This window comes from Aspergillus lentulus, assembly GCF_001445615.1.
Source record: "Aspergillus lentulus DNA, contig: Alt05, strain: IFM 54703, whole genome shotgun sequence".
Lineage (NCBI taxonomy): Eukaryota > Fungi > Ascomycota > Eurotiomycetes > Eurotiales > Aspergillaceae > Aspergillus > Aspergillus lentulus.
This window is the reverse complement of record NW_028322121.1, coordinates 563204-588079: the sequence shown is the minus strand read 5'-3', so window position 1 is coordinate 588079 and position 24876 is coordinate 563204. Positions and strand designations below refer to the sequence as shown.

The 24876-nt window shown below is 50.7% G+C and overlaps 10 protein-coding genes across 10 annotated transcripts; 5 read left to right on the top strand and 5 right to left on the bottom strand.

Annotated features, from left to right (window-relative positions):
• Nucleotides 1–1742: 1742 nt before the first annotated feature.
• ALT_2890 (indoleamine 2,3-dioxygenase family protein) lies at nt 1743–3448 on the top strand (the record flags this gene model as incomplete). Its single annotated transcript, XM_033559104.2, has 5 exons — nt 1743–2236; nt 2289–2602; nt 2660–2820; nt 2873–3175; nt 3230–3448. The coding sequence occupies 5 exons, from the start codon at nt 1743–1745 to the stop codon at nt 3446–3448; spliced, it is 1491 nt and encodes a 496-aa protein (XP_033414995.1).
• A 232-nt stretch (nt 3449–3680) lies between these two features.
• On the bottom strand, nt 3681–5915 carry ALT_2889 (Leucine Rich Repeat domain protein; the record flags this gene model as incomplete). Its single annotated transcript, XM_033559105.2, has 7 exons — nt 3681–4376; nt 4437–4956; nt 5008–5132; nt 5215–5325; nt 5385–5519; nt 5597–5694; nt 5855–5915. 7 exons carry the CDS (start codon nt 5913–5915, stop codon nt 3681–3683), a joined length of 1746 nt encoding a protein of 581 aa, XP_033414996.2.
• A 185-nt stretch (nt 5916–6100) lies between these two features.
• ALT_2888 (uncharacterized protein) lies at nt 6101–7959 on the top strand (the record flags this gene model as incomplete). Its single annotated transcript, XM_033559106.2, has 4 exons — nt 6101–6280; nt 6339–6419; nt 6472–7692; nt 7750–7959. The coding sequence occupies 4 exons, from the start codon at nt 6101–6103 to the stop codon at nt 7957–7959; spliced, it is 1692 nt and encodes a 563-aa protein (XP_033414997.2).
• Nucleotides 7960–8540: 581 nt separating this feature from the next.
• ALT_2887 (NAD(P)-dependent alcohol dehydrogenase) lies at nt 8541–9656 on the top strand (the record flags this gene model as incomplete). Its single annotated transcript, XM_033559107.2, has 1 exon — nt 8541–9656. One exon carries the CDS (start codon nt 8541–8543, stop codon nt 9654–9656), a length of 1116 nt encoding a protein of 371 aa, XP_033414998.2.
• Nucleotides 9657–10126: 470 nt separating this feature from the next.
• On the top strand, nt 10127–11104 carry ALT_2886 (RTA1 domain-containing protein; the record flags this gene model as incomplete). The annotated part of the gene is made up of 3 exons (XM_033559108.2): nt 10127–10295; nt 10357–10605; nt 10668–11104. 3 exons carry the CDS (start codon nt 10127–10129, stop codon nt 11102–11104), a joined length of 855 nt encoding a protein of 284 aa, XP_033414999.1.
• A 211-nt stretch (nt 11105–11315) lies between these two features.
• Nucleotides 11316–12611, bottom strand: ALT_2885 (Zn(II)2Cys6 transcription factor domain-containing protein; the record flags this gene model as incomplete). The annotated part of the gene is made up of 2 exons (XM_089599447.1): nt 11316–12464; nt 12567–12611. 2 exons carry the CDS (start codon nt 12609–12611, stop codon nt 11316–11318), a joined length of 1194 nt encoding a protein of 397 aa, XP_089456190.1.
• A 366-nt stretch (nt 12612–12977) lies between these two features.
• ALT_2884 (uncharacterized protein) lies at nt 12978–13730 on the bottom strand (the record flags this gene model as incomplete). The annotated part of the gene is made up of 1 exon (XM_033559110.2): nt 12978–13730. The coding sequence occupies one exon, from the start codon at nt 13728–13730 to the stop codon at nt 12978–12980; it is 753 nt and encodes a 250-aa protein (XP_033415001.2).
• Nucleotides 13731–14554: 824 nt separating this feature from the next.
• On the top strand, nt 14555–18091 carry ALT_2883 (putative nuclear pore complex subunit Nup85; the record flags this gene model as incomplete). Its single annotated transcript, XM_089599446.1, has 3 exons — nt 14555–16981; nt 17042–17546; nt 17601–18091. 3 exons carry the CDS (start codon nt 14555–14557, stop codon nt 18089–18091), a joined length of 3423 nt encoding a protein of 1140 aa, XP_089456189.1.
• A 3090-nt stretch (nt 18092–21181) lies between these two features.
• On the bottom strand, nt 21182–21731 carry ALT_2882 (uncharacterized protein; the record flags this gene model as incomplete). The annotated part of the gene is made up of 2 exons (XM_033559112.2): nt 21182–21547; nt 21603–21731. 2 exons carry the CDS (start codon nt 21729–21731, stop codon nt 21182–21184), a joined length of 495 nt encoding a protein of 164 aa, XP_033415003.2.
• A 763-nt stretch (nt 21732–22494) lies between these two features.
• esdC (GTP-binding protein EsdC) lies at nt 22495–23335 on the bottom strand (the record flags this gene model as incomplete). Its single annotated transcript, XM_033559113.2, has 2 exons — nt 22495–23088; nt 23144–23335. 2 exons carry the CDS (start codon nt 23333–23335, stop codon nt 22495–22497), a joined length of 786 nt encoding a protein of 261 aa, XP_033415004.2.
• Nucleotides 23336–24876: the final 1541 nt, after the last annotated feature.

The following is a 24876-nucleotide window of genomic DNA, read 5'->3' as shown; positions in this document are numbered from 1 at the left end:
TGGAATGTGTAAATTAGTCACGAACTGTACATTATACGATTACGAGTTCACTAGACATATTCTGCATGAACTCGTATGCAATATCATCTCTGCTTCAAATGAGGAAGGTCCCTTGAAAACAGACTGGTCCACGGCGTCTCCATGAGCATTCAGAGTCTGGTATTCTTAGAGCATGAACAGCGCGTCAAAATTATCGCGTTGGGCAAGTTGGGCAACTTTCTCCGAGGGACTCGGCCCTTATGGTAGCATCAATGCTCTTATAGGCAAGTTCTTCTATCTATTTCACATCGGTCAGTCCTTCATGGCCTCCTGTATGCTTTTTCAAGGCTTTTTCTAGTGAAGATGTGAGCTTCTACCTCCACGGTAGTTGTTAAATTGCGGCCTGTCTCAGACACAAAGCCTCATGACTGATTCAGTCGGGTCAACGCATCAAAATACACTTTGCTGTCGTGCATTGAGCACGGAGCAAGTCATTGGAAAGGGCCATCTAGATATTTGTTTCAATCCATGATCGTCGCATGCTGGCTTACATTTGATGGATTGTCTTCGATTTTACGAGACCCTGCCTCGCTGGTGGTGTCCGAGGAAGATTTTGTCAGGATAAGTCGCAGTCATTCTCTGCTTTGGGCGCATAGTCCTCCCGTACAACGGGTACTAGCAACCAAGAAGGGGCGGTCCCCAGTCTCTCGAGTTCGTTTCTCGGACGCCAACAACTTCCCAGGAGCTCACATTGATAACGAGACTGTTAATTTGCCGGATGCATTGTACGGTGAGAAATATATTCGCAATGCAGGTCTGATGCAGACTAACAGTCGGTCACGCGAGTAGACAAACCTGGGACGCGCTCTCAGTTGCATATATTCTCATGCCAACGCAGTCCACGTGAGCGCATCTCCAACCTTATCTGTATGAATCACGTGAGATCTTCGGCTATCTTCGGAGGCCGGATTGATTCCGGCCTCTTATCGCGCTAACGGGACTAAAAAACACTAATCTCGCAGGATGACGGCAGACGTAGCCAATCAGAGTATGCTTTATGTAACAGCAAATCTTGGCATTTACTTAGATATGGAACTGGCAATGTACATGACAAGGAGTGTTCAATGGCATTATCGCCGCAACAAGCATGAATGGGCCAGTTTCTTTGATGACAACTGATTTCAGGCACATGATATAATGCTTACATGTTGTCTCAGGTTGGCCCCAAAGGTGCGAGGGTCGAAAACTGCGTCTCAAGACGGGCGTCTACTCCGCCAAATCGGGTTTAGCGTGCTCCCGTGACATTATCGTGCCCTCTCTGGCAGCTGTTTGTATAGAGATGTTGTTGAGGCATTGAGATGCAATGATCAGCCAAAAGATGGTGAAGTTTGCATCGGATATCTCTATATCACTTTAGTATTTGATGCCATGGCTCTTGCAGATGATTCTAACATGGTTTCACGCGCAGAGTCAATGACTCCACGCGCATTTCGTAATGGCATGCCCGTGGCCGGAAATAATACCGGCCTCTGATATTATAAGAATCGCCTCCTTTCCTGCCAAATCCCCCGTGTGTTTCTCTAGATTCCAAGTCCTTAGGAGGCCTCGTCTTGCTCTAACTGACGTTGTGAACTGCCGCTTTCTTTCATTTGTCTGATATCATAGATCCCCTTGTGTTTCTTAGTTCACCATCCACTATATCAAGTCACCCTTGGCTTCCCCTCTAGACACATAGACCCATTTTCCTACTGTCAACTTCCATCATGACTCAAATCAAAGTCCCTCCAACCTCTACCACAACCCTGAAGCGGTTCCCTCATATCCATGATGACCCTGCTACCCTTCCCCGGTCCTTGGACCCCTTCACCATCACCACCTCCACTGGCTTTCTACCCTACTGCACCTCTCCTACTACGCTGCCCGACGCCTTCAAGCCCTTGATGGACTTGCTGGATCGTATGCCTGTCCTCAGGCAGGATGGCAGTCCCGGTCTGCTGGCCAAGTATGAACTGGGCCCTGCTGTGGAGACTGAACTTCCTGACCTGACTGACGAGGTCGACAAGCTCGTCACTGCCGATGGCTCCCGGGACCTCTACATGGTCACCGCAGTGTTCCGAGACTACTCTTTTCTTGCTTCGGCCTATCTGCTTGAGCCATGCTGGGAGAACTGGTGCAAGGCCCCGGAGGACGGCTATGGGTTGGGACGGGACAAGCTGCCCAAGGCTGTTGCCCGTCCCATGTACCACTGCGCTCAGTTGTATGTCTTCTTTGTTCTTTCCATTATGTTATATCACTGACACCTTGTTCAGGTTGGACATCCCTCCATTCATGTCCTATGCTGCCGCTTATTCGCTCTTCAACTACCATCTTGCGGACCCATCTAAGGGCTTGGTGTATGACAACCTCCGCCTGGTGAGAGCTTTTGAGCGCGGCCTGGACCCCAAGAGTTCCGAGGCAGGCTTTATCCTGACCCATGTCGACATGGTCAAGGAGTCCAATGGCCTGATCAGTGGCGCCCTCAAGGTCGTCGATACCCTTGAGCAAGGTGGCCCTCGCTCAGTGGTCAACGACGGCTTCCGAGAGATTCTCACGTCGATGGAGAAGATTGAAGCCTCCATGGAGGGTAAGTCCCTTCACTGTCATCCGCCTGCACCAATGGGACCACGGCTAACATTGTCAGACATGTGGGCCAACTCCAAGCCAGCCGAATACCTCTCCTTCCGCGTCTTCATCTTCGGCATCACCTCCCAATCCATGTTCCCCAACGGCGTCATCTACGACGGCGTTCTAGACAACAAGCCCCTCTACTTCCGAGGAGAAAGCGGCGCCAACGACAGCATGGTACGCCACCCTGACCCCTTTCATCTGCAATGTCAACTAATGCCCACCTCAGATCCCGCTCCTCGACCACCTCCTCCAAATCCCCATGCCCTCAACCCCCCTCACCAAGATCCTGTACGAGTTCCGCGCCTACAGACCCCTCCCCCACCGTGAATTCCTCGCCTACATCAACTCCAAGGCCGCCGAAGTCGACGTCCGCAATTTCGCCGTCCAGGATACAGAAACCACGGTCCTGCTCCTCAAGACGCTGAACCACGTCCGTAGCTTCCGCTGGCGTCACTGGCTGTTTGCTAGGGAGTATATCATCAAGCGGACGCCGCATCCCACTGCTACGGGTGGTAGTCCCATCGTCACGGTTCGTAATTTTCCTTAGTTGTATGTGAGGAGAATATAGCTAATGTGGATATAGTGGCTTCCGAACCAGCTGTCTGCGGTGATGGATTTGATGGTTTCGATCTACGATACTTATCTGGCGCCACAGAAGGCGGCGGGAGTCGTTTCGAATGGGCATCTTGCGTACGATGCGACGGTGCAGAAGCAGGTGGAGCCTATGATGGAGATGGTGCGCGATCAGAGGGAGAAATTGGCGAGAGAGGTCGAGAGGTGGTGCAAGGAGCGGGGTGTTTAATGTCCGTAAATTGTTATAGTTACACAGTTGGGTCTGTTTGTCCGCTCGAACCCCTGCCACTGCTATGGCTTTGTCCTGTGTAGACGGTGTTACTAATTCCATCCATATGATGTCATGTCCATTCTGTTTGATGAGACCTGCTCTGTTTTGTCCAGAAGATCATCTAATAATACACGTTCCGCAAAACCCGAATTAGAATACATGTAATAGTCAGAGACCTGCTCGTAGCGCTCTATGCGATGATTTCAACGCCCCGAGCTCGTCCATAGGCGACCGCATCTGATGACACTTCGTCACAGAACTTAGCATATAATCGATCCACTTTCGCTACGCTGTCGTCGGAGCTTCGTGCATCGGCAAAAGCCTTTATTGCGCAGCCGGAGATCCTTGTATATGAGAGATGCACGACCTTGAGGCTGGGTAGTGCGCTAATTATAGCAGCAGCCAACTTGTCGTCAGTACCAGCAATGTGCGAAATGTTGAGTTCCTGTAAGTCGCTCAGACCATCCATGCGGACTAGTTCCGAAACCTGCGCACCGGTGATGCGGAAGCAGCTGTCGAGATGGAGGACTCTTAAAGGCGCCTTGGCGATGCTGCAGAAGTGCTGAACGGTGTAGCCCGTGACCCAAGGCACGTCGTTGAGAATGAGTGTATGAAGATTTGGAAGCTCAAACGGTTCCTCGTACACAAATGGGAATTCCCTTTGGACAAGGGCACCTCCAACGAGCCCTGTGCCTCCACGAATGCGAAGGTATTCGAGGCTAGACGGCAGCCCAAATTCGGCTCCAACATACATGCCGCTCAGGTCCAGCCGGCGCAGCCGTGAAAGCTCATGTACGTCAAAACTTAGATGATAAGGGGTGAAGATTCGTGGGTTCCAGCTGAGCCGGAGCTCTTCTAGATTAGGAAGACATGTCGAAAGTCCCTGCTGTACGGCATTAGACTCATTGTATTACACGTGAAAGATGGAAAGCAACTTCAGGCATACCGGAAGATGAAGAGCGGGAGCCTGTACGTCCGGTGCAGAAGCGGCGACCGTAGCACCGAAAGTGATACTCTTGAGACTTGGGAGTCTCTGCGGCCACTGTACCCGAGCCAAGTTACATGGCTTCGCATCATGAACTTCGAGTCGCTCCAAAAGTGGCAAAGTCTGAAGGAATTTGCCTATTGTCTCCTGTGGTAGGGCTGTGTGGCCAGATATAATCAAAGATTTTAATCGTTTGGAGCCCTTGTACAGGTCGTAGAGGACATCAGGCTTGGACTGAGCCCATATCTCAAGATGCTCTAGGTTCGGGCATCTGCTGAAGAATTCCAAAACTCTTTGCGTAGATGGCGTCGAAACATTCTTGACAATGGCATGTGTGAGCATGGCTTTTGATCGACGGATGTACGCCCGGACCGAAGCCCAATGGATTTTGCCACGAGCATCCGACAGATCGATACGCATCCAGAGACTTCGTATGGACGATAGAAATCGATCCCAATTTTTTGATACGCGAAGAATAGCCCTGCGAAAGTAGTCAGAGCTGTGTTATAGAGTATGCGTCTTATCCACTCACACAATCTGTTTGAAGTCGAAATGATTCACGACCATCATCGCTACTTCCAAAGGCAATACGCTGAACGGATCATGGCACTTTGCATGTACTTTGTTCCACAACTTGTCATGAAGTTGCTCTACAAGCTACGCAACAGTCAGTACGTCTGAGAACTGGAGTCCGACAACGTGGCTCGAGTAAGGCATAAGTTAGGTGAAAAAAACCTACCTGACGACGAGGATCGCATGTCGGCAAAGTCTTTAGGGCATAAGCATAGACATCAAGTGCCTTGTCAGGTTTACCATCTGACAGCAGGACCTTTGCACATCGAAGATAGCCCTGTCAACGGTCAATGGAGATGCATTTTGACATGTACAATGTGAAAACTGCAACCCTACCCGAGCGTCTAGTTTGTTAGTCTTTATCATGGCCCTGGCATCCCGCAGGGCCAGGTCATACTTGGCTAACTTGGTATAGGTGGCAGCACGGTTATCATAAACACTGAGGACATCGCCATGGCCGGTTTCCAAAGCCTAGTTCAACAAAAGGAAGTTTAATAACATCATTCACAAAATACTCTCCAGAGATAGCTCCTGTGAGGTGAAATTACCTCTGTGAAGACGTCAAGGGCAGCTTGAAAATTGCCTTGGTGATATAGTTTCTGGCCGTTTTGTTGCAGTAATGCGGCGGCATCAGTCAGGCCACTATCTATTGACAAAGATCTCAGCCACTGAACACAAACATCATTATCAGGCTTAATGGATTCATATTCATCCCAGCACTCAGCTGGACTACCTTAACGACAATATCAAAGAAAACGACTTACCTCGAGATAAGGCCATCTTCCACTAAAATCCACTTCCCACACCGCCTGACGCGGAAGAGAGACGCGCATCATCAACCTGGCAACGGGAATTGCGCGTGGCCATTTTCGAGGCCGCTGCGCTTTTGGTCGGAACGGACAGCCCCAGCAATGGCGGTGTTTACTTTCTTCCCCTTTTGGAATAATCCCTGCTCATTGGAAAATAACGGTTCGTCGTTAACAACAATCATTCACCACCACGTCGCCATTGTCGCTGGCTCCAGATATTCGATAAAGCTTGCAGGTCAAGCCATGGAGCCGCATAATCTACAGGCGGCATCAACTTATATTAATAATGTGCTCCTTGCTCGAGGGCTGCTCAAAAGTGGCCGAGCGATCGACTTCGCTCAACCGGAGAACGACGAAGGAGGGATCGATGGTACGATGGCGAGAATCATCAACTTGGTTAATGATTTGGTCTTGAGAAGAGACGTATGTGAATTGGGAGCGTCCATTCTATTTGAGCTGTGTGTCTGACCAGCGTCAACAGCGGGAAGCAGAGCATCGGGAGAATCTCGCCACCACGATTCGGACATTGCGCGCGGAGGACTCGCAGAAAATGCTTGAGATTGTAGGTTGGACTTGTGCGAATGGCCGAGAGCAACGGCTAAAGTCATTTACAGGAAAAGTTGAAAACGAAGACGTCGGAATTGGCCCGGTCGCTGGCTCTGGCGGATGCCCAAGAACGTGCCCTGAAAACAAACCTGTCCAGCGCGGAAGCGACGATTAGAGGACTGAAAGAGCAGATACAACGCATGAAGACCGCTGTGCAACAAATTCGCGCACAGTGCGCCAATGACGTCCGCAAGCGTGACCTGGAGATGCAGAAGCTGAAATCACACTTGGCTGAGCGACAGAGAGGAAGGCGGGAAGGACTGGGCGTGACGACAATCAACATTAACCCTACGGTTGATCGACTGTCCAAATCTCGGTCGCTCGCCGGTGGAGAAGGAGTCAATGATCCCGGGTACAGCTTGAAGCAGGAGACGAACGAATTCTTGACGGAACTGTGCCAGAGCTTGAGCGACGAAAACGATACGTTAATTGCGCTTGCGCGCAATACTGTTCAGACTCTGCTGGATCTACAAGGGTTGTCACAGATGGATGAAGGAGACGAGCAGTATCCGAATGCATCGACAAGCACACGGGGCATGAAGTCGTCCCAGGGACCCGTCACTACACTCCCTTCATCTTGCGAGGAACTATCGGTTCAAATGGACAGAGTACTCGAGCACCTGAGGACATTGCTCACTAACCCCTCCTTTGTACCTCTGGAAGAGGTCGAAGTCCGCGATGAGGAAATCAAACGTCTACGAGAAGGATGGGAGAAGATGGAGACTCGATGGAAACAGGCCGTTACCCTCATGGACGGCTGGCACAAGAGAATTGCCGACGGAGGTGACTCGGTGCGAGCAGAGGAGCTCCGGCTGGGATTGAAACTCGACCTCAGCGTCGACTCGATGCAAGCATCCACAGCCGATAGTGGGATTGATACAACCATGCAGTCTCCCATTTACGAAGACCAACAGGCAGAGGAAGAGGCGGAGGCCCCAGTCAAGGTGGCCAAATATAATGCAGACCGGGACGAGCCTGGCAACGCAACCAGTGCCAGAATCGCCTCGCCACGCGAACGGAAATCTCGCAAACCTACCAGTCGCGCTCTGAAGGAACGGAGCGATAATATCGTTCCTGGACCTCGGAAAGTATCCTTTACACCTGGACTTCAAGGCTCGCCATGTGTAGCGCCTGGCCAAGAAGACGAGACCTTGGTGGTCAAAGCGCACAAATCCGAAACTGTGACTCGAAGGCCATCAAAGAAAAGGGTAGATTCCAAGACGTCACAGGTAAGGGCCAAAACAAGTGATATTAGAAGTAGTTGAGGTCTAACTTGATGGCAACAGGTTCCCGAGGACGAGACACAATTGAGCGTGCCACAGAAGCTAGCAGCTGTTGAAAGCGAAGCGCGGGCCGCAGAGGAAGCTCGCAAGGAGTCAGAAAGCCGAAAGAGAACTCGAGGAGTGAAAACCTCCAAGAAAGCCGCTCGTGACCGACGGAGAAGCACATTGACCAGTGACGAGCTCGGGGAGCTGTTGGGGATGCCATCGCGATGACGGGCTCGGTGCCCTTGCTTGGAATATATCTGTCTGGCGTTCGGTTTTGTTGATACCCCCAAGCAGTTCATCTGTACATACATTCCTTTTTTTGCACACCTACTCAAGGGCGGGATTCTTATGACACGGCGCACGTAATCGCTGCTACTCTGTACTGTTCTAGAGCGAACCCTCTACTATCAATTACAATAATTCCATAATATACGCTCCCAAGTTATTTTTGAGGAGAAGCCAGCGGGCAAGCTAACGAGGTCTGTCGGCATCTCATCTTGTGCACATAAAGCTTTCCCACAACCTCGGCAACTGGAGCTTCGAACCGCAATAAGTCAATCTCCGCATTATTTATTGCCTGGCCGTTCACTTTGGAGATATCAAATCAACAACTACTAAACAATCATTGCTGCAACTTTTTATCTGGTACCTCAACTTTCGTTTCACTGGTTGAGCGTGTTCTTGCTCTTTCAAACTCCAACCCTTCACATCTCAGACTGCAGCACCCTACGAACCATTTGGATACTATATATACACGAACAAACTACTACCTTAGTTCATACTGAAGACCTTATCATATCAATTGGATAATGTCCTCATCGCCACCAAAAACATTCCATGGCTGGGTCGCCCGCGACGCCACCAGCCCTCTAACATTCACCACCTTCGAACCTAAACCCTTCACCGAAACCGACATTGAAGTCAAAGTCTCCCACTGCGGCATCTGCGGGACAGACATCCACACCCTCCGCTCGGGCTGGGGCCCAACCGACTACCCCTGCGTCGTCGGCCACGAAATCATCGGCACCGTGGTTCGCATCGGTCGCAGCGTCCCAACCCTCGCCTCCTCCCCCGCCTGCCGCTCAATCAAAGTCGGCGACCGCGTCGGCATCGGCGCCCAAAGCATGTCCTGTCTCCGCGCAGACTGCGAGCCCTGCGCCGACGGCCGCGAGAACTACTGCCCCCGCATCACAGGCACCTACAACAGCCGCTACGCGGACAAGAGCAAAGCCTACGGCGGGTTCGCGGAGTTCTGGCGCGGGCCCGCGCACTTTGCATTCAAGATCCCCGATGCGCTGCCCTCTGCCGCCGCGGCGCCGTTGCTGTGCGGTGGCGTGACTGTTTTCGCGCCGTTGAGGAAGTATGCCGCGGGCCCGGGGAAGGCAGTTGGGATCATCGGGATTGGCGGGCTGGGGCATATGGGGATTCTGTTTGCGAAGGCGATGGGCTGTGATCGCGTTGTTGCCATCTCGCGGACGTCGAGCAAGCGGCGGGATGCGGTTGAGGGGCTCGGCGCGGATGCGTTCATCGCGACGGACGAGGAGAAGAAATGGGCAAGGGCGCATGCGCGCTCCCTTGATTTGATTATCTGTACCGTTGACGCGCCGGATATGCCTCTTGCGCAGTATCTGCGGCTGCTCAAGGTGGATGGGACGTTCGTTCAGGTTGGAGCGCCGGAGTCGCCGCTTCCGCCGTTGACGGCATGGTCGCTGATCCAGAAAGGGGTGAAAGTGACGGGGTCGAATATTGGGTCTCCGGATGATATTCGGGAGATGCTGCAGCTGGCTGCGGAGAAGAAGGTGTTGCCGTGGATTCAGGAGCGGCCGATGCACGATATCAACGCCGCTCTGGCTGATATGGATGCTAACAAAGCGAGGTACCGATATGTACTGACCAACGAGGTGGGGGCGCAGTCGAAATTGTAGTGAATCAGTTTTAGTACGGAGTACAGTTTATTATCTTGTCTATAAAAAGCCATTCATATCCACTTGTTCATGGTTGATACATGGTTCAGGGAACAATTACATTACACAATCAAAGGTGCTTATCCCTTGTAGAGTATTAAATACGAAAAGTCTGCGGTAAACGAGATGGCTGGAACGGTGGATATCTTGGCATGAAAAGATCATCACTTTTACCGAAAAGGGGAATTAGTACGAGATATACGAACAATCTAGTCGCTCCGGGGTGGGTTTTCAACGTTGCCTTGGGATGAGCCAAATTTGATGAATTCGAAGTTTATCAAGGAGGCGACTAGCAGAGCTATATATAAGACGTAGGGATCTTCTTAGTTGGGATCGTTCTGACAGAATTGACTACCTTTTGCTTGAATTTTCCACCCGTCATTCTGGGATATCTCTTGCTTTGTTTGTCATTGTTACATATAAAACCCACCATGTTGTTAACGCGAGCATATGAAGGCTGGGTAGCCTACGAATACTATCCCTCCATGGCAGCAGGAGTGATATTCGTCATCCTCTTCGGCATTGTCACTCTGCTACACACCTTCCATCTCTTTCGAACAAGAACATGGTTTTTTATTCCTTTGGTCATAGGAGGCTACTGTAAGTTCTGATCTGCTTCCGCGAGAAGAGTCTATCGGACTAAATATCTGACTTCATCAAGTCGAATTGATAGGATACATTGGACGCTGCCTCTCAGCATCCCAATCGCCGAACTGGACCCTTGGCCCGTACATCATGCAGAGCACATTGTTGCTGGTAGCGCCTGCGCTGTTTGCTGCCAGTATATACATGGAGTTGGGCCGAATCATCCTGCTCGTCAAAGGGGAGAAGTTCGCTATCCTTCGGGTAACCTGGATGACCAAGATATTTGTTGCGGGAGACGTCCTCAGCTTCTTGATGCAAGCCTCAGGTAGGGTTTCAATCATTATGTCCTAATTGAGAGCTAAACACTGATGATCCGTTGCATGGCAGGGGCGGGGATCCTGGTCACGGACAACCAAAGCACCGGCGAAAATGTCATCGTTGGTGGTCTCTTTGTCCAGATCATCTTTTTCGGTTTCTTTGTAATAAGCGCCTTCGTCTTCCAGCGTCGGATCGCTGCCCATTCAACCCCCGAGTCCGTCGCCGAGTACATTCCGTGGAAGAAACATATGGGCGCACTATACGCATCAAGTATTCTGATCTTGGTTCGATCCGTGTTTCGAGTTGCCGAATACCTTCAAGGCTGGGATGGTTCGTTGCTGCAGAGCGAAGTGTTCATATATGTGCTGGACGGACTTCTGATGTGGTTCGTCATGGCTATCTTTCTGGTTGTCCACCCGAGCGAGATCAACTGCCTGTTGGGTCGCGGGAAATTAATGACAGCCAAAGGGGGTCTCCAGGTCTGTGAGGCTGCTCTTCCTGTTTAGCATCTGAGTAGCTCACTAGCCTTGCCGCGATGACGCTTCATGAATTGTTTGTTTGTTTGAGTCTATACCGCTTTTCCTTCCAACCTGTCATTCCCCTAGAGCGAACGTTTCTTGACTTCTTGTCACTATCCTCTCCACATGCGCTTATTCGCTTGTGGCCGGGATTGCAAATGCCAGATGTAGTTAGAATCATGCTTTTAACATTGATGCCTCAGGTTAAATTCGGCTCGAATGCCTGGCCAAAGATATCTCTCATAGGCCAGTATATCAACGGGCGCCAACGCTCATCTAGAACAAGCCAGAGCGCCTTTGAAACCCGCGGTCCCCACTCGTCAAGACACCAGTTGTGTCGGAGGCGATGGAGGATTGCGCAGTAGTATGCCAGAATGACCAGAGCTAGGGGCTTACGCTCCCGCAGGCAATCCACATATCTCGGTTGCAGCCTGATCGCCCACCTGCAGGCGACAGCAATGAAGGTTAGGCCGCTGTACACCGCGCCTGTCATATCTGCCCATTTGTCAATGGTGTCCTCATAAACAGACGTATCGTGCGTGGAATCTGTCTCTCCAATCGACTTGTTTGCATCTTGGAGCTTTCCTAAGGCAAAGAGTATATCATCGGGAAGGTTGACTTCATATTCGGCAAACTGTACAATTGGTCCAAAATCGCTGTCCTTTATCGAAGACGACGCGGTACTCAGCACCTGGTGCACGCCCCGCGACAGGATGAGCAGCTGAAGGAGATCGTCGATGTAGTCCCATGGGTCTTTCGCATCTGGCGGATGAGGATAGCCAAATGCATAGACGGCCACAATGCTCGCAAACGCAAACATGGCTTTGGCATTGGAGGAGTTAATATCATGTAGCCGTTCACGAAATAAGGCCAATGCTTGGTCCTGATGCGCGACAGCAATTCTGACGTAGTCGGCCCGGCGATGGTCAGCCCTGGTCCGCGCAATATGAAGTGCAGAGATAGCTAGTATCCCATGCATGAGGAACGGGTATGACAGCGCCTCTTCAGGGACACAGGCGCGCCAAATGCGGTCCGTTTGCTCGTTGCGGGAAAAAGACCTATAGGTCTCATTGCACCACTGCATCATCAATTCCAAATCACACAGGTTCAGGCCTGTAAGTGAATACTGAGTTGTCGCGCCGTGTCCACCCAGCTTTTCGAGAATGCCAAAGGAAAGGGCGGTGTCGTGGAGTGACTGTTGCTCCGGAGGTCCCTCGGAGGCAGATTTGTTCGACCTCGAGCGAGACTGCGACCTCCCATTTGCCCACAAAAATGAGCCGCTGGAGTCGTACTCGCATTGCGCCCTGCGTTTGACGCAGTTGGAGCACGCTGGGCGAGCTTCATCGCACTGAGAGTCGTTAGTGATCTTTTGCAGCTCAGCTAAGTGGGGTGAGTCTCCGTACTTTGACCCTGCGTCTTTTGCACTCTACGCAGCCATGTCTTGATTTACGATGAGGTCTTCGAAGAGCCATCTCTTGGAGGGCACTCTGTGCATTGCGTTGGCAGTCTGTACTCAAAAGAACGTCTCACATTAGGCAACACAAAAGATGCCCCCAGCTGATTATGTCATCCAACCTTATCGCTTCTTCAGTCAACGCCGTTTTACTTCCGTGTTTACTTTTCGCTCTCTCTTTTTATTTTTATTTTTTTTACTCTAATTTCTTAAAGTCTAAAAAACAGTTCCCATTATTCGGTATTCGCACTATATCTATAACACAATGAAATCCATCAAGAATGTAGCGTATATGGTATCTGTGCTCAACGCGACAAGAAGGGAAGAAAGACACCGAAGCAACGAATCTGTGAAGAGAAACAGAATCACCTTTTTCATGCATGAATCTCAGAATAGCTGAGCCCTTTCTCAGCCGCTCCCACCGCCGCCGCCGCCGCCTCCTCCTCCTCCTCCTCCTGAGGATCTACTGTCTCGTCGCCGTTGTTTCTCATACAGAGCAAGAACAGTGATGATGACCATCAGCTCGAATTCTTGCCCATAATCTGCATAGATCTCAAGCTTCCCAGACTTCTTACAGCCCCAAAGGCTGCTCGTAAACACGGCAACGAGCCGATCAGTCGCCTCATCAACAAGCTTGTAGCTGCGCCAGGAAAACATCGAAGGCTTTGTATCCCCAACTCCTACCGAATGCGTGCTCTTCCAAATGAATGCTCGCCGTTCTACCCCATACTCGGAGTGGAGAGACAATTGAAACCGATATCTTGCATGAAGGTGGCTGAGAGACACAAGATCTTCCCAATCAACTGAGTTTGGTGTTTCAGGGTTTCCCAATCCGACTTTGAGATGCCTTGAGAAATGTAGGAATTTGCAGACCGCGAGTACCGGTGCTTCTGCACTAGTACCGGCATGAACGCTGAGATCGGGTTTCTTTGGTGTCCACGTGGAATTGCGGACGTGGTATAGCTGCTCCTTGTTGGCATTGTGGACGTTATAATCATGGCGGAAGAGTGTGTGATATATATGATAAAGGTGGCAGGAGCTGTCTCTGTTCGAAGGAACTGAACCAAGCGACTTGCTCTCAGTCATTGTGTTCTGATAAGCACTGCACGTATCCGCGACGGTGGTATCGTCGGTGCCATAGGTTTCTTTGGAGTGACTCATTTTCGCGGACGGTATGATCCTAGGAAAAGAGCTGGGTTATCCAGGAAGATCTGGCATCTTTATAGACTGCTGGCTGGTTGGCGAATACGAGCGTTCTTGAGTTGAGCCACTGTTCACTCCATAGTAAAGCTTGGTCTAAACACTATTCATCAGGATCTGAAGGATAGTTTCCGTTTCTGGTCAATCGAAGGGTGGCAATGCCCAGTTGATTGCCCGAATGATCGACATCGGCTGCTCCGTTGCCAGCAATACGGGCGGTTTCCATGGCTTATTACGGGGCTGAGTCTCTCTACCAGTCTACCCAACATTTGAAAATCAGCCTTATGAGGCCGTGCTACCTTATATGTCAACCAATCACAAAACGCAGCGAATACGATCAGCCCAAAGCGGCTAGACCAATCTGGCACTTGGGACAGCCAATCACATTTCATGTCTAGTTAAACCTTACACGTGACCATAATTAGTCACATGATGTCACATGACATAGCAAACTGGACGCCAAGACCCAGCGCGCGTCAGTCAATGGAGAGCAATAATGGTGAAGAAGGAGAAACACGGCAAAGTGTTGACGGCAGGGTGATGATCGCTGCTGGTTTTTGTCCTCAGCTCGCTTCTCAGTCTGCCACCTGACTGGCAGCTACTGCGCATCTATTATCCAGCCTTTTCCGCACGAATTGCCTGTTACGAGCTGGGATAGCACCAAGAATCTCAAGAAAGAGAGATTTCATTCTCCGGTGCTCAGTGTCGCCGGTACTGGTGCCGTTGCTAAAGAGTGCCATTACTCCTCCTTCTCCCTACCAATTAACACCACCTCAACCATCAATATGAGCTTCCAGGTACCTTATGGATCGACTCCGTCGACACCAGACAAGTCTCGGAGCTTTTTCAGCGACATCTCGGCGACTCCTGGAGATGCTCCGCCTTCCGCAGCCAAGTCCTTCACTCCTCGAGGCCCTCCTCCATCCACCATATTTGGAAGCTCTCAGATGAGCTCAAGATCGCAGCTGGATTCTCCCCAGTCCCTTTTCACCAAGTCCGGAGGGGTCGATTTCAATGACAGCATCTTCAATTCCTCAGTGGGATCCTTCCATCAGCCAGCGCCCCGAGCCAAAAATGCTGGATCAGGGAAACCCGTCGCGCAGACGCAGTCTCTTTTCAGCATGACGAGCAATACTCGATTCGGCGAGTCGACCGGTTTCGGAATGTCTAATGGCTTTACTTCGCAAATGGATGCAGAGACCACCGCCGGTGACGAACAAATGATACCCGAGGAGGAAGAGGATGTCCAGGAGGAGGATGAAATGGACATGGGCAACGCCGCACACCGATTGAGCTTCTTAGACTCGCAGTTTGGCAATTCCACACAGGCACAACCTACGTCACATGGTCAACGAAAGTCAATATACTCAAACCCGGGCAATGCAAAACGGCCGAAGCTCGACGAAAAATGGGCTCAACAATCACCGTTGCGCAAGGGTAAGCTGTCTCCAAAGAAGGACTCCGCAATGCCCTCGATCGTACGGAACTTCGCCTCTCGAGCCGGGCCCGCGGCAGTCAACGAGCCAAGTGACGTGATCATCAGCACCGAGGACGAAATGTGTCGAATGTACGACGAAGTGAGGCAATCTGAGTTTACGAATAGAGACATTCAAATTATTCTCTCCGAGGTGTGCAGCAGACTTACAGACTCATGGAAGCCATCCATCGAGGGAAGCCGTGTCCCCAGACCACCTGGCGCCGGGGCGGACATTGGACCTGGGGATCGTGCTCCAGATGTTGCTAAGGCCAGCTTTCTCGGCTCTTTACTACTTCAACTCCATCACCCTCCTCTGTCGGCCCCCAAGCAAGGGAGTCTCAGCAATAATCTAGGATTTGCGGCTCCCCGGAGTCTAGTCGTCGCGGCCTCAAAATCGGATACACCTACGCCAATACCCAAGGTTCTTTTGAACTGGCTTGAAGACCATCATTCTTCTCAGCACGAGGACTTGCGAGCTCTGAAGGAAGTTGAGCCTAATCCCACCGCATCTTCCAATTTCTGGGAGATCGTTAATGCAGCGGTGCTACGCGGGCGCTTCTCGGAGGCGGCAGATATACTGCGATCGGCGGACTTCAATTATGCCAGGTCAGCTTTGGAGGATGGCTTGCCCCAATCAGGCTATCGTGGAGCACAGCTGCAAAACATCCAAAGATGTATCAATAAGGCTCTTCAAATTTTGGAGTCATCTCCCAGCATCCAGTACGATGACTGGGATGTCAAAGGCGCCGAGTGGGCGTTGTATAGAAAACGTGTCACAACGGCCGTAACAGATCTGGAGGAATTTGCGGAAGGAGGAGAGCAGCAATCGGTCGAGCCTCCGGTCACGGACAATCGCTTTCAGGCAATTAACTTTGGGCTGAAGCCTAGTCCAGCAAAAGCCGACTTCTCTTTCACCAAATCTGCGCGCATGGCAGAAAGCCGTGTGCCTTGGACGATCTATCAAAGTTTGAGATGTCTGTATCGTATCATACTCGGTGACGCCAACGCCATTCTGAGCCTCGCGCAAGACTGGATCGAGGCCACCATTGCGCTTACGGCCTGGTGGGACGGTGAGGATGATGAGACAGCGCAAGGGAAGGGCGATGTTCCCCTCAGCGGCATGTTCAGATCGCAGGCGTTCCGCGATGCTAACGAAGACCCTGTTAATGCCTATCTGCAGCGCCTGGATCTTGCCTTCCGTAGCGCTATCAACGAGGAAATGGCAGATTCCAGTTTCAGGGTCAATCCGCTGAGTAGTCTTGAGGTCGGTCTGGCTTCCGTCTTCGAGGGCAACGTTGACGGTGTGCTTGAGCTGATTCAAACATGGTCATTGTGCATTGCCTCGGCTGTGGCTGAGGTCGCCTCGATTGGTGGCTGGCTCGATACAGAGAGAGGAGCGAAGCCGCTGCCGGGTCTCAGTGAGAATGACCTGATGGTCCTCTCGTACGGTCAGAACGGGAATGAGCCGAACAAGCGAATTCGCAGGGATGACGTTCTAAGCAGCTATGCGCTCGGCTTGTTCAAACGACGTACGATTGAGCACACGTCCGGCGTCCGTGATGGCTGGGAGCTTGCTCTGGAAGTTGTGAGCCGTCTAGATGACGCGGAAACATTGCAGAAGAGTGTTTCGGAATTACTTGACAAGATCCCTCTTGACAATGTTGAGCAGCTGGACAAAGTGGTATTACTTTGCTCCGAACTTGGTCTGGACAAGGAAGGAAGGAGAGTGTCTGAGGTACGCCCATGTCTAAGTCCTACCCTTGTTGTGTTTCTTGGTCATGAACTGACCGTCTAGCAGCGATTTGGTGATCAAACGGTGGAAAAATCGGATGAGTACGGTCTGGCATTGGTGTGTTACGCTCGCGCACACAGCCGTCGGAAGGTGAAGTCGGTTGTCGACCTACTCATCTCGTACAGCCTCGTTCAATCACGCGCATATCCCGCATCTGCAGACCTCGATGAGCAGCTGGAGGCATTGATCAGAGACCCAAAGACTTGCCTTTCAGCGATTGCGGGTTCCGACGAGGACGCTGCAAGCATTCTCCAATTTTATTTCAGCGGATATGCCACTCTACGTCGGTTTTATGAGATACGAGATGAAGCGATCGGGCTCAAGGAGGGACAGCGACCTCGGTTCAAACCCTTAGCCAGACGTAGGGCAGCAGCCCAGGCTTTGGTTGCAGTAATCAGTAGCGCCGCAGATAGTATCTACGGTGGACTCTATGATCCTGGTCGTGACTCTGCGGTGCAAGTGGATGGGCTTCTGACACTCTTGGGAGAGGCCTTGCCGTTTATTGATCGTAAGTGATAGTTGTTTTTGACGCCATGACCTTCAGAGGCTGACTTCGTGATAGAAGACACTCCGGTTCTTTCGATGTCTCAACAATTTACTATTCTCTCCGCAATTGAGGATCTGGAAACGGTCACACCCCGGGTCTACTCCCAGTGCGAAGAATGTTTCCGCTCTGCGCTCATTGAGTATCACTCCTCTGAGCGTGCATCATCCGGCGGTCGATCCTCCGCTGAATCCTACGTTCTGCCGCCGTCACCACGGGCACTTTTGAAGAAATCTGTATCTTCGCTCACCGCATCCAGCACATTTTCCTTAATTGGCAGTGATATGATCGAGAGTGCTCGGAACCGAACCATGTCTGGCTCGGGATCTGTGACCGGCTCAGGTGTGTTGGTTCCTCGTCCCGGAGATGGAGCTCAAACCGGATCCCACGAGCGCGGATGGGACTGGCGAGCTGCTTTACCGGAGGATATCAAGGGAGAGGAAGTTCTCAAGATGTTACGGTTGGGATTAGCCCGAGGCTTGAGCTTCGGTGCTCTGGGGTTTGTTTAATAGAGGCGGTTAGTGCATTGGTCTTGTCTAGCATGTACGTGTAGGTGTAGTTGTGGGATCCATAGCTTTTCATCTACTTGAACCTTATGTCCATACGATCCACCTTTCATGGAGAGTGAGAAAAGGATAGTAGCAATGACAGTCCGCGGATAGTCAGGACGGAAAGCATTGGGTTCCCCAGGCATCAATAGCAATAACTTAGCCACAACAACTTTCCAGTTCATCTTAACTTCTTCCGTACCCATCATTGCCGCACACTTTTCATCGTCATATCATCGAAGGATCGTCCGTGATTCCCATTGATAATCAAAATTCAGACTGACCTCGGAACAAACTGATGATGCTCACCGACAAAGCGCTTCAAGGTGCCTCTTGAACTCCTTAGCATGCAATCTCTGTTACGCAGAGCTTACCCATAGTCAATGATGATCTTCCGAACTCGGACCCTCCAAATGAGCGCTATGTACCCCTCTTATAAGATACAGGCCAAGCAATACATCGCTTCGGTATCAACGTCAGAAATAATGAACAGCGGTCTAGATCTCGGAACAATGAGCCCGAAGAGCAGCACTGAAACGACGCAAGCTGAGGATGTGATTATGCAACGATGATTCTACCAACTTCTAGTTTACCAAATCACTAATTCATTCACTGAAACACTGCGCCGAGTCCTGGATGGAAGAATTGCAACTCCACTGATTGGATGATGTCATGTGCTAGACGATGAGTCAGGTCAGATCATGTGGGGGTTACAACGGTTCAGCCCTTCAGATAGGATAATGAATCCCCGCCGTTTTTTCGGGTCAGCCTTGCGGGTTATTCTTGTCTTTGGAGAATGCTGCAAGGGTCAAGACCAGGTCGGACATCCCTGAGGCTAGTCGCATCTGGCGGGCAGTGGTCTGTGACTCAACGGACAGGGCTGAGGGAGAAGCACCTGATTTGTCCGACTCGTACCAATTCTTCAAGCCCATGCATCATCCTGCATGGCCATGCTCACCGATAGTTCTGCTGATATCGAGGCTCAACTGCAAGCTGAACCTGCGGAGTCCTTTTTATCACTCTGTCATCTTCTTGCACCACCTCGAGCAATTTGTCAACCAGGAAAGAAGAAGTCCTTTTTTTCGAGAGTGCGGTGGCTAACGGAGCGACTAACTCGATGAGTCTCTAGCAGAACAAAAAATAGAACGGTTGACGATGTTTACTGGCTACCCGATCATTGCAAGTAGAAATAACTTCGACCTATTCTCAGGAAATGGTCCAATAAGGCCTTAAGGCCTCCAAAATCCATGGCACTATGAGCTGAAAACCCCTGCAAGCACGAGATCGTGCTTGGAGACAGACCAATGATGTTGCACTAAGGAATGCCCAGCTCCGCTTGAAGCAACCTTGAGGGTTTTAGAGCCTCCTAGCCTTCAACGGCTCCGTCACGGTGGATATCCAAACTTGGAACTCGGCATCAGCTGTCATCGCCGTCGGTACAACGTTCTGCAACATGGCCAACCGGTTCGGCCGTTTAGCAGGGCTAGCAAATTGCCAACCTTCAGCACAATGGAACCCCACTGATCAACTATGGCCCCGGTCTTGTCCGCGGGAATGACCTGCGGAAAGTCAGATATGGTCTGGTGTCGATTGTGCCCAGTGACCTATTTCCAACTTCTTTTTCTTTTGCAGTTCACGACTTGTCTTCCTCGGATTTGAACGATATTCGATACAACTGCAAAAAGTCCCGGCTAAGACCTAAATGGATGCCTTGCATCAAACTCGGTCCGCACTTGCTTTCGGGTTGCTTGCAGATTGAATAGGCTATGCAGCCTTGATGAAACCCGGCTTCCCATTTCGTTTCGTCCTATTTTTGACTATTGTCATGACATCCTTGAGGTCGCCTGAGTTCTTCAACTTCATATAAATAATCTCTTCCCAACGGAGTTAACCTTTGTTTGTCCTTGGGTGGCATCGACAAACTTTAATACATTGAGTCTTTTCTTGTCTTCTCTCTTGCTTCTTCTCCTGAGCATTCGTTCAACAGCACTTTCTCTATCCGCAACTGTCTACGCTGGACGTCGTCATTCACCCGACGCATATACTGAACATTCTATCCCGACCTATCGAAATGTGCTATCAGCTCGTGGAACGTTATTCGGTGTGTGGGTGTCTTTACTTTGAACACGCGGTCGACCCATGTCAAGCATACGCTCAACGGGGCCACACTGTGCAAGTGAAGACGGTGTTGGTCGGATACGCCTGTGAGAAACATTCTGCGAGACGGAATGGATCTACTGGCGGCAATCGTTCTGCGACGGGGTACTCCAAGGGATATTGATTTCGTGAAGGATACCGGAGTAAGCTGCGTTGAACGCAGTGCTAGCTTCAATAACTTTTCTTCTGTGCTCTGAGAGCCGATCTCGGTGCATTGTCTGCGATTATTTGCCTTCTCATCGACTATTTCACTTGGCAGCCTGGAGCTGTCATCACTGTTCGACACGGTCAGCCTTGAAGGCTGGCAATCATCGATTGAACCCACGACACAACAACAATGTTTCTTTGTCTATGCATTCGTCCCGGCTGGATCTGGGCCTTTTCGTTTCTCTTACATTGACGACCACTCGACTCTTTCTTTTTTGTTCCCAATCGACTTGGATCCACGGCGAGCTTTGACCGAGGTTATGGATAACACGATGCGGCATGGGATATGAACACCTTCGAGCTCTGTATAATTGGATTGATATAGACATGCTTTGGCGGAAAAAACGTTATACACAGCTTGCATGGGATGGAGTTCGCATTTCATGGGCGCTGCTTTCTATCATTATACTTTCACACGCTCGTTGCCAGCGTTCTCATTTCGGGGTTTTCATTTCATTTCATGTACAATTATCTGGCCAGTCCAGTATAGATAGATAGCCATCAGACACACGTCTACCTGCAAGTTCCTCTCAATCCCTTTTCCAAAAACAACCCCTCCCTCTGCAGCTCCCAAGCCCTCGAACCGACCTGCATCCCCGTCGCAAACTCACGGTCCTCGTAGGCACAGCCGTCATCCCACACTCCACCTTCTTCTCTTTCAGCCTCCCCAACAAAACCAACTGACCTCTAGGAACCATACGATCCCCATCCCAATGCACAATCCACGTCGCCGGAACCTTCTTTCCAGTATCTCCACCGGATCAATCGCCCTGAAGTCTCCCCCATGGCCATGAACATGGCCGGGGCAACCGTAACACGCCTCAGCACCCTCCCGTTCTCAATCTGCGTCAACGTAAATGCGCCCCGCGGCCGGCTGAGGTCAGGGCGTGTCTCAAGCTGACCCTCCAAAGTTACGCCACTGCTAGTGGGCACGAGCTTCGACTCCTCCTCGTAGGTTTTGTTCAGGGAGGGTTTGTCTAGCGCGGGAAGATTGTATTTCCTCCGGGACATGCGCGAGTCGCCAGCGTGAAGCCTCCACCATGGATGTTGATACTGTCGTTTGAGTTTGTCAGGGGTGCTGCTTAGGGCAAAGAAGGAGGAAGCTTACGGACGGGACGGTGTTTCTCGCCAGTGTAGTTTGAGAAGGTTGATGGGGGAGGTAGATGCCTGTGGTGATTTGGTTGCCGTTGGCTGATTTGTATGTTACTGTTAGTGGGGGATCGAGGGATACTGTCATTGTGCTGGATCCTTATTCGATAGTAGATGGACGGGCTAGTTTCTTCAGGACGGATTACGGTTGTGTGAGATTGTGAGAGACGCCTGCCTCGCGGTCTACTGCTGACTTTTAAGGGATGGATGACTCGGATATACTCCGGAACCTGCCTGCTTATAGCTACAATATGAGTGTAAAGAGTCAAGAATATATTTCCATCAAATATATCATTTCGTCGTAATCTCATTTATCTGGACAGCGTTATATATTGGGCTCTAGGGTATGGTCTGTAGTAGCAAGCTGCATGCCTCCAGAGAACAGCCGTCCAGATCACAAGTCATCAACGTTCGTTCCGCCTGGCCATAACTCATCCGTACAAGATGAATGAGGCATGGAGCGGACAATTGTCAATCGCGCATATATCCTTTTCCTCCTCACGGTGAGGTCGCAAGGACGGAGCGAGTCCGGTTGCCCTCGTGCCGTCAACGATGAGGCTCTGGTCGGGTTGACCGTCTCCTTTTGAGATTTCTTTTTTATTTTTTTATTTTCTTTTCTCTTTTATTCTTCTCTGCTGAAAAAGATGCATCACATAATTCATGCCAAAGGAGTGACTATAGTTTTGCTTAAACAAATCGGATTGCTCGAAAAATTGCCGAGACCAACGATAAGTTGATATCGTTGCATTGACCGAGGCGCAGGTAAATAGTCGATCTCCCGTCTCTGTGATGGATAGGTCCTCCTGAGAGGACAAGAGGGAGATACGGGGAACTGAGAAGAATCAACGTATTTATCTGCGCACAACGATGCCTTGACGGCGCACGGCAGTACGAGCCCGGCGGTATTCCTCATCGCTGTCAGACTCGGAGCAGCTGGCCTCAGAAGACTCGGTGACGTAGCCACAGCGGCTACCACCGCAGTCGAGCTTGACACGGTCGCCCTTGCGAGTGATGCCGTACCGTTCACAGCGGCAGATGGGTGTGGGCGGGTCACTCATGGAAGACAAGGACGACGGCGAGGTGCTGCCTGAAGACCGAGATGATAGGGAAGAGCCGACGGAGCTGGGTGGGCTGTTGGAGTACGAGTACTCGTCGGACATGCGGGAGCCGGCAAAGCGCCTGGTCAGGTCCTCCATGGTGGGAACAAAGTCAGTCTCCCGGATCTGTCGAGAGGCGTAGGGCTTGGAAGGCTTGGGGTGGTGGATCTTGGATGGAGACAGAGCTCGGCCCTTGACAACGTCGTTGGAACCTCGGCGCGTCTTGGGAGCAGGGTTGGAGCTCTTGCCACCGGGGACATCGAGGATGTTGAGTTTGCGGCCAGTGGTGGGCTCAACAGTGTATTCGACGGCGGGATCGTGAGAGACATGGTATCCATCCATGATATACTAGACCAAGGTTTAGTTAACTTCCCTCATCAGTTCGGCAGCGGCGAATACTTACGTAGTACCAGTACCGACCACCCAGCTTCAGCATGGACGTCTGGAAGCGGAACTTGCCGACCCATGAGCCTGGCTTAGATTCATCCCGAGAAAGAGGAATTTGACGAGAGTAGTTATCCCAGGAGCCGAGTAGATGGACGGTCTTGACGTTGGAGGAAGTCCGGAGAGAGAACTTCAGTTGAACGGCGGTCATTGTGGCGGTAGATGATTGACGTAAAACTAAAGATTATATTATATGGGAAGTTGAAAGAGCAAGTCGATATAAGTCGTTGAATCAGAGCCTCGAGTAAAAGACTGCCAGAGTCTATTCGATCGAAGTCTGTTGGATTGACAGGCGGTGCAACGCTCACAACGAGTACGTTTTCTTTCTCTTTCAAGGCTGACGGGAACCAGTCCACGGCAGAATTAGAATCGGAAAAGATTAAAAGTGTAGTAAGACCTTGACAAAGAGAACGAAACAAGTTCTTTGAGAAGATCCGAGCAAGTAGGCTGAGCTGGAAACGGCTGATAATGAACAACGTCGGCCGGCGACGAAGATTAAGAACCGAGGAAAGAAGATTGTATAATCTAGAAGTATCCTGAGCAAGGGCAAATCAACAAGATCATCAGAGAGCACAGCTCGTCTGATAGAGTAAAATGGGGAAGGGAAGATTTGAGGATTTTTCGATATAGTGGGGTGTGAAAGTAATTAGTAGTATAGAAGCAGTAATAACAGCAATAACAAAAACCAGTGCAACCAGTGCACAGGATACTTCCAAATTAAGGGCAGCTCAAACCAACAAAAGCTTGCTGGAGAAGAAAGAAAGAAAGAGAAGGAAGAGAGAAGGCTCGTCAAGCAGACAGCGACTGCGGCACCTTTAAGGCACTCTCAATCCCCAGACATCCAGTAGATTCCTGGTTACTGTTGGTGTTCAGTAGGACGAGGGAGTTGGATGGCATCAACCTGCAGGCTATTCTAAGAACATGACTGGCGGTGGAGATGATATCTACTGCCGCAACCAATCATCACATTCATTTGCCCATCTTCAGCTGTCAGAGTGGAGACTTTCTTGTTGCTGGCGGGTAAACAATGAAGATGATTGGTTTCTTTACAACAAGGAGGGCTCAAAAATCTTCCAGTGACCAACCACATAGCAGAGCAGAGCACCAACCACCACCCTGGATTTGGCGCCTGTTATCCACTGTGATGAGGGCATCACCAATGGAGGCTTCTGGCAGGCCTCCCTTCAGCAACCACACGGGCTGCCCTTATGCACACTGTCAGCTCTTCGCTTCCTGCAGGACAGACATACAGATCAATAGCAGCCTTTAAGGTTCAGGACAATTCATCATGCATGGAAAGAGGGGAAGTCAATATATCCTCACCATTGTCGACGTCCTTGTCCTCTAATAACAGCCGTGTATGATTACCAGACTACTGCTGGGGATGACAAAAGCAGTTCAACATTGTCCAAGTGATTCTAGTTTTCGCTGAGTACATAAAGAGAAAAAAAACCAAGGCACTCACTTCCCCTTCAGCGCCCATTTTTCAGAGCGGTCGCATGTAAATCACAGTAGTATCGAGTCGAGATAAGTGACAGTCCATCTTGCATCCTTTGTACGCCAGAGAAATGCCAAAAGGAAAAATAGAAAATGAATCTGTTCTCTCTCCGTCGAGATAACAAAAAAAGGGGGACGGGGGTTGAATATGAAAACACGTAGATAATTAGAAGGGCGACTGAGACGAAAGCGAAT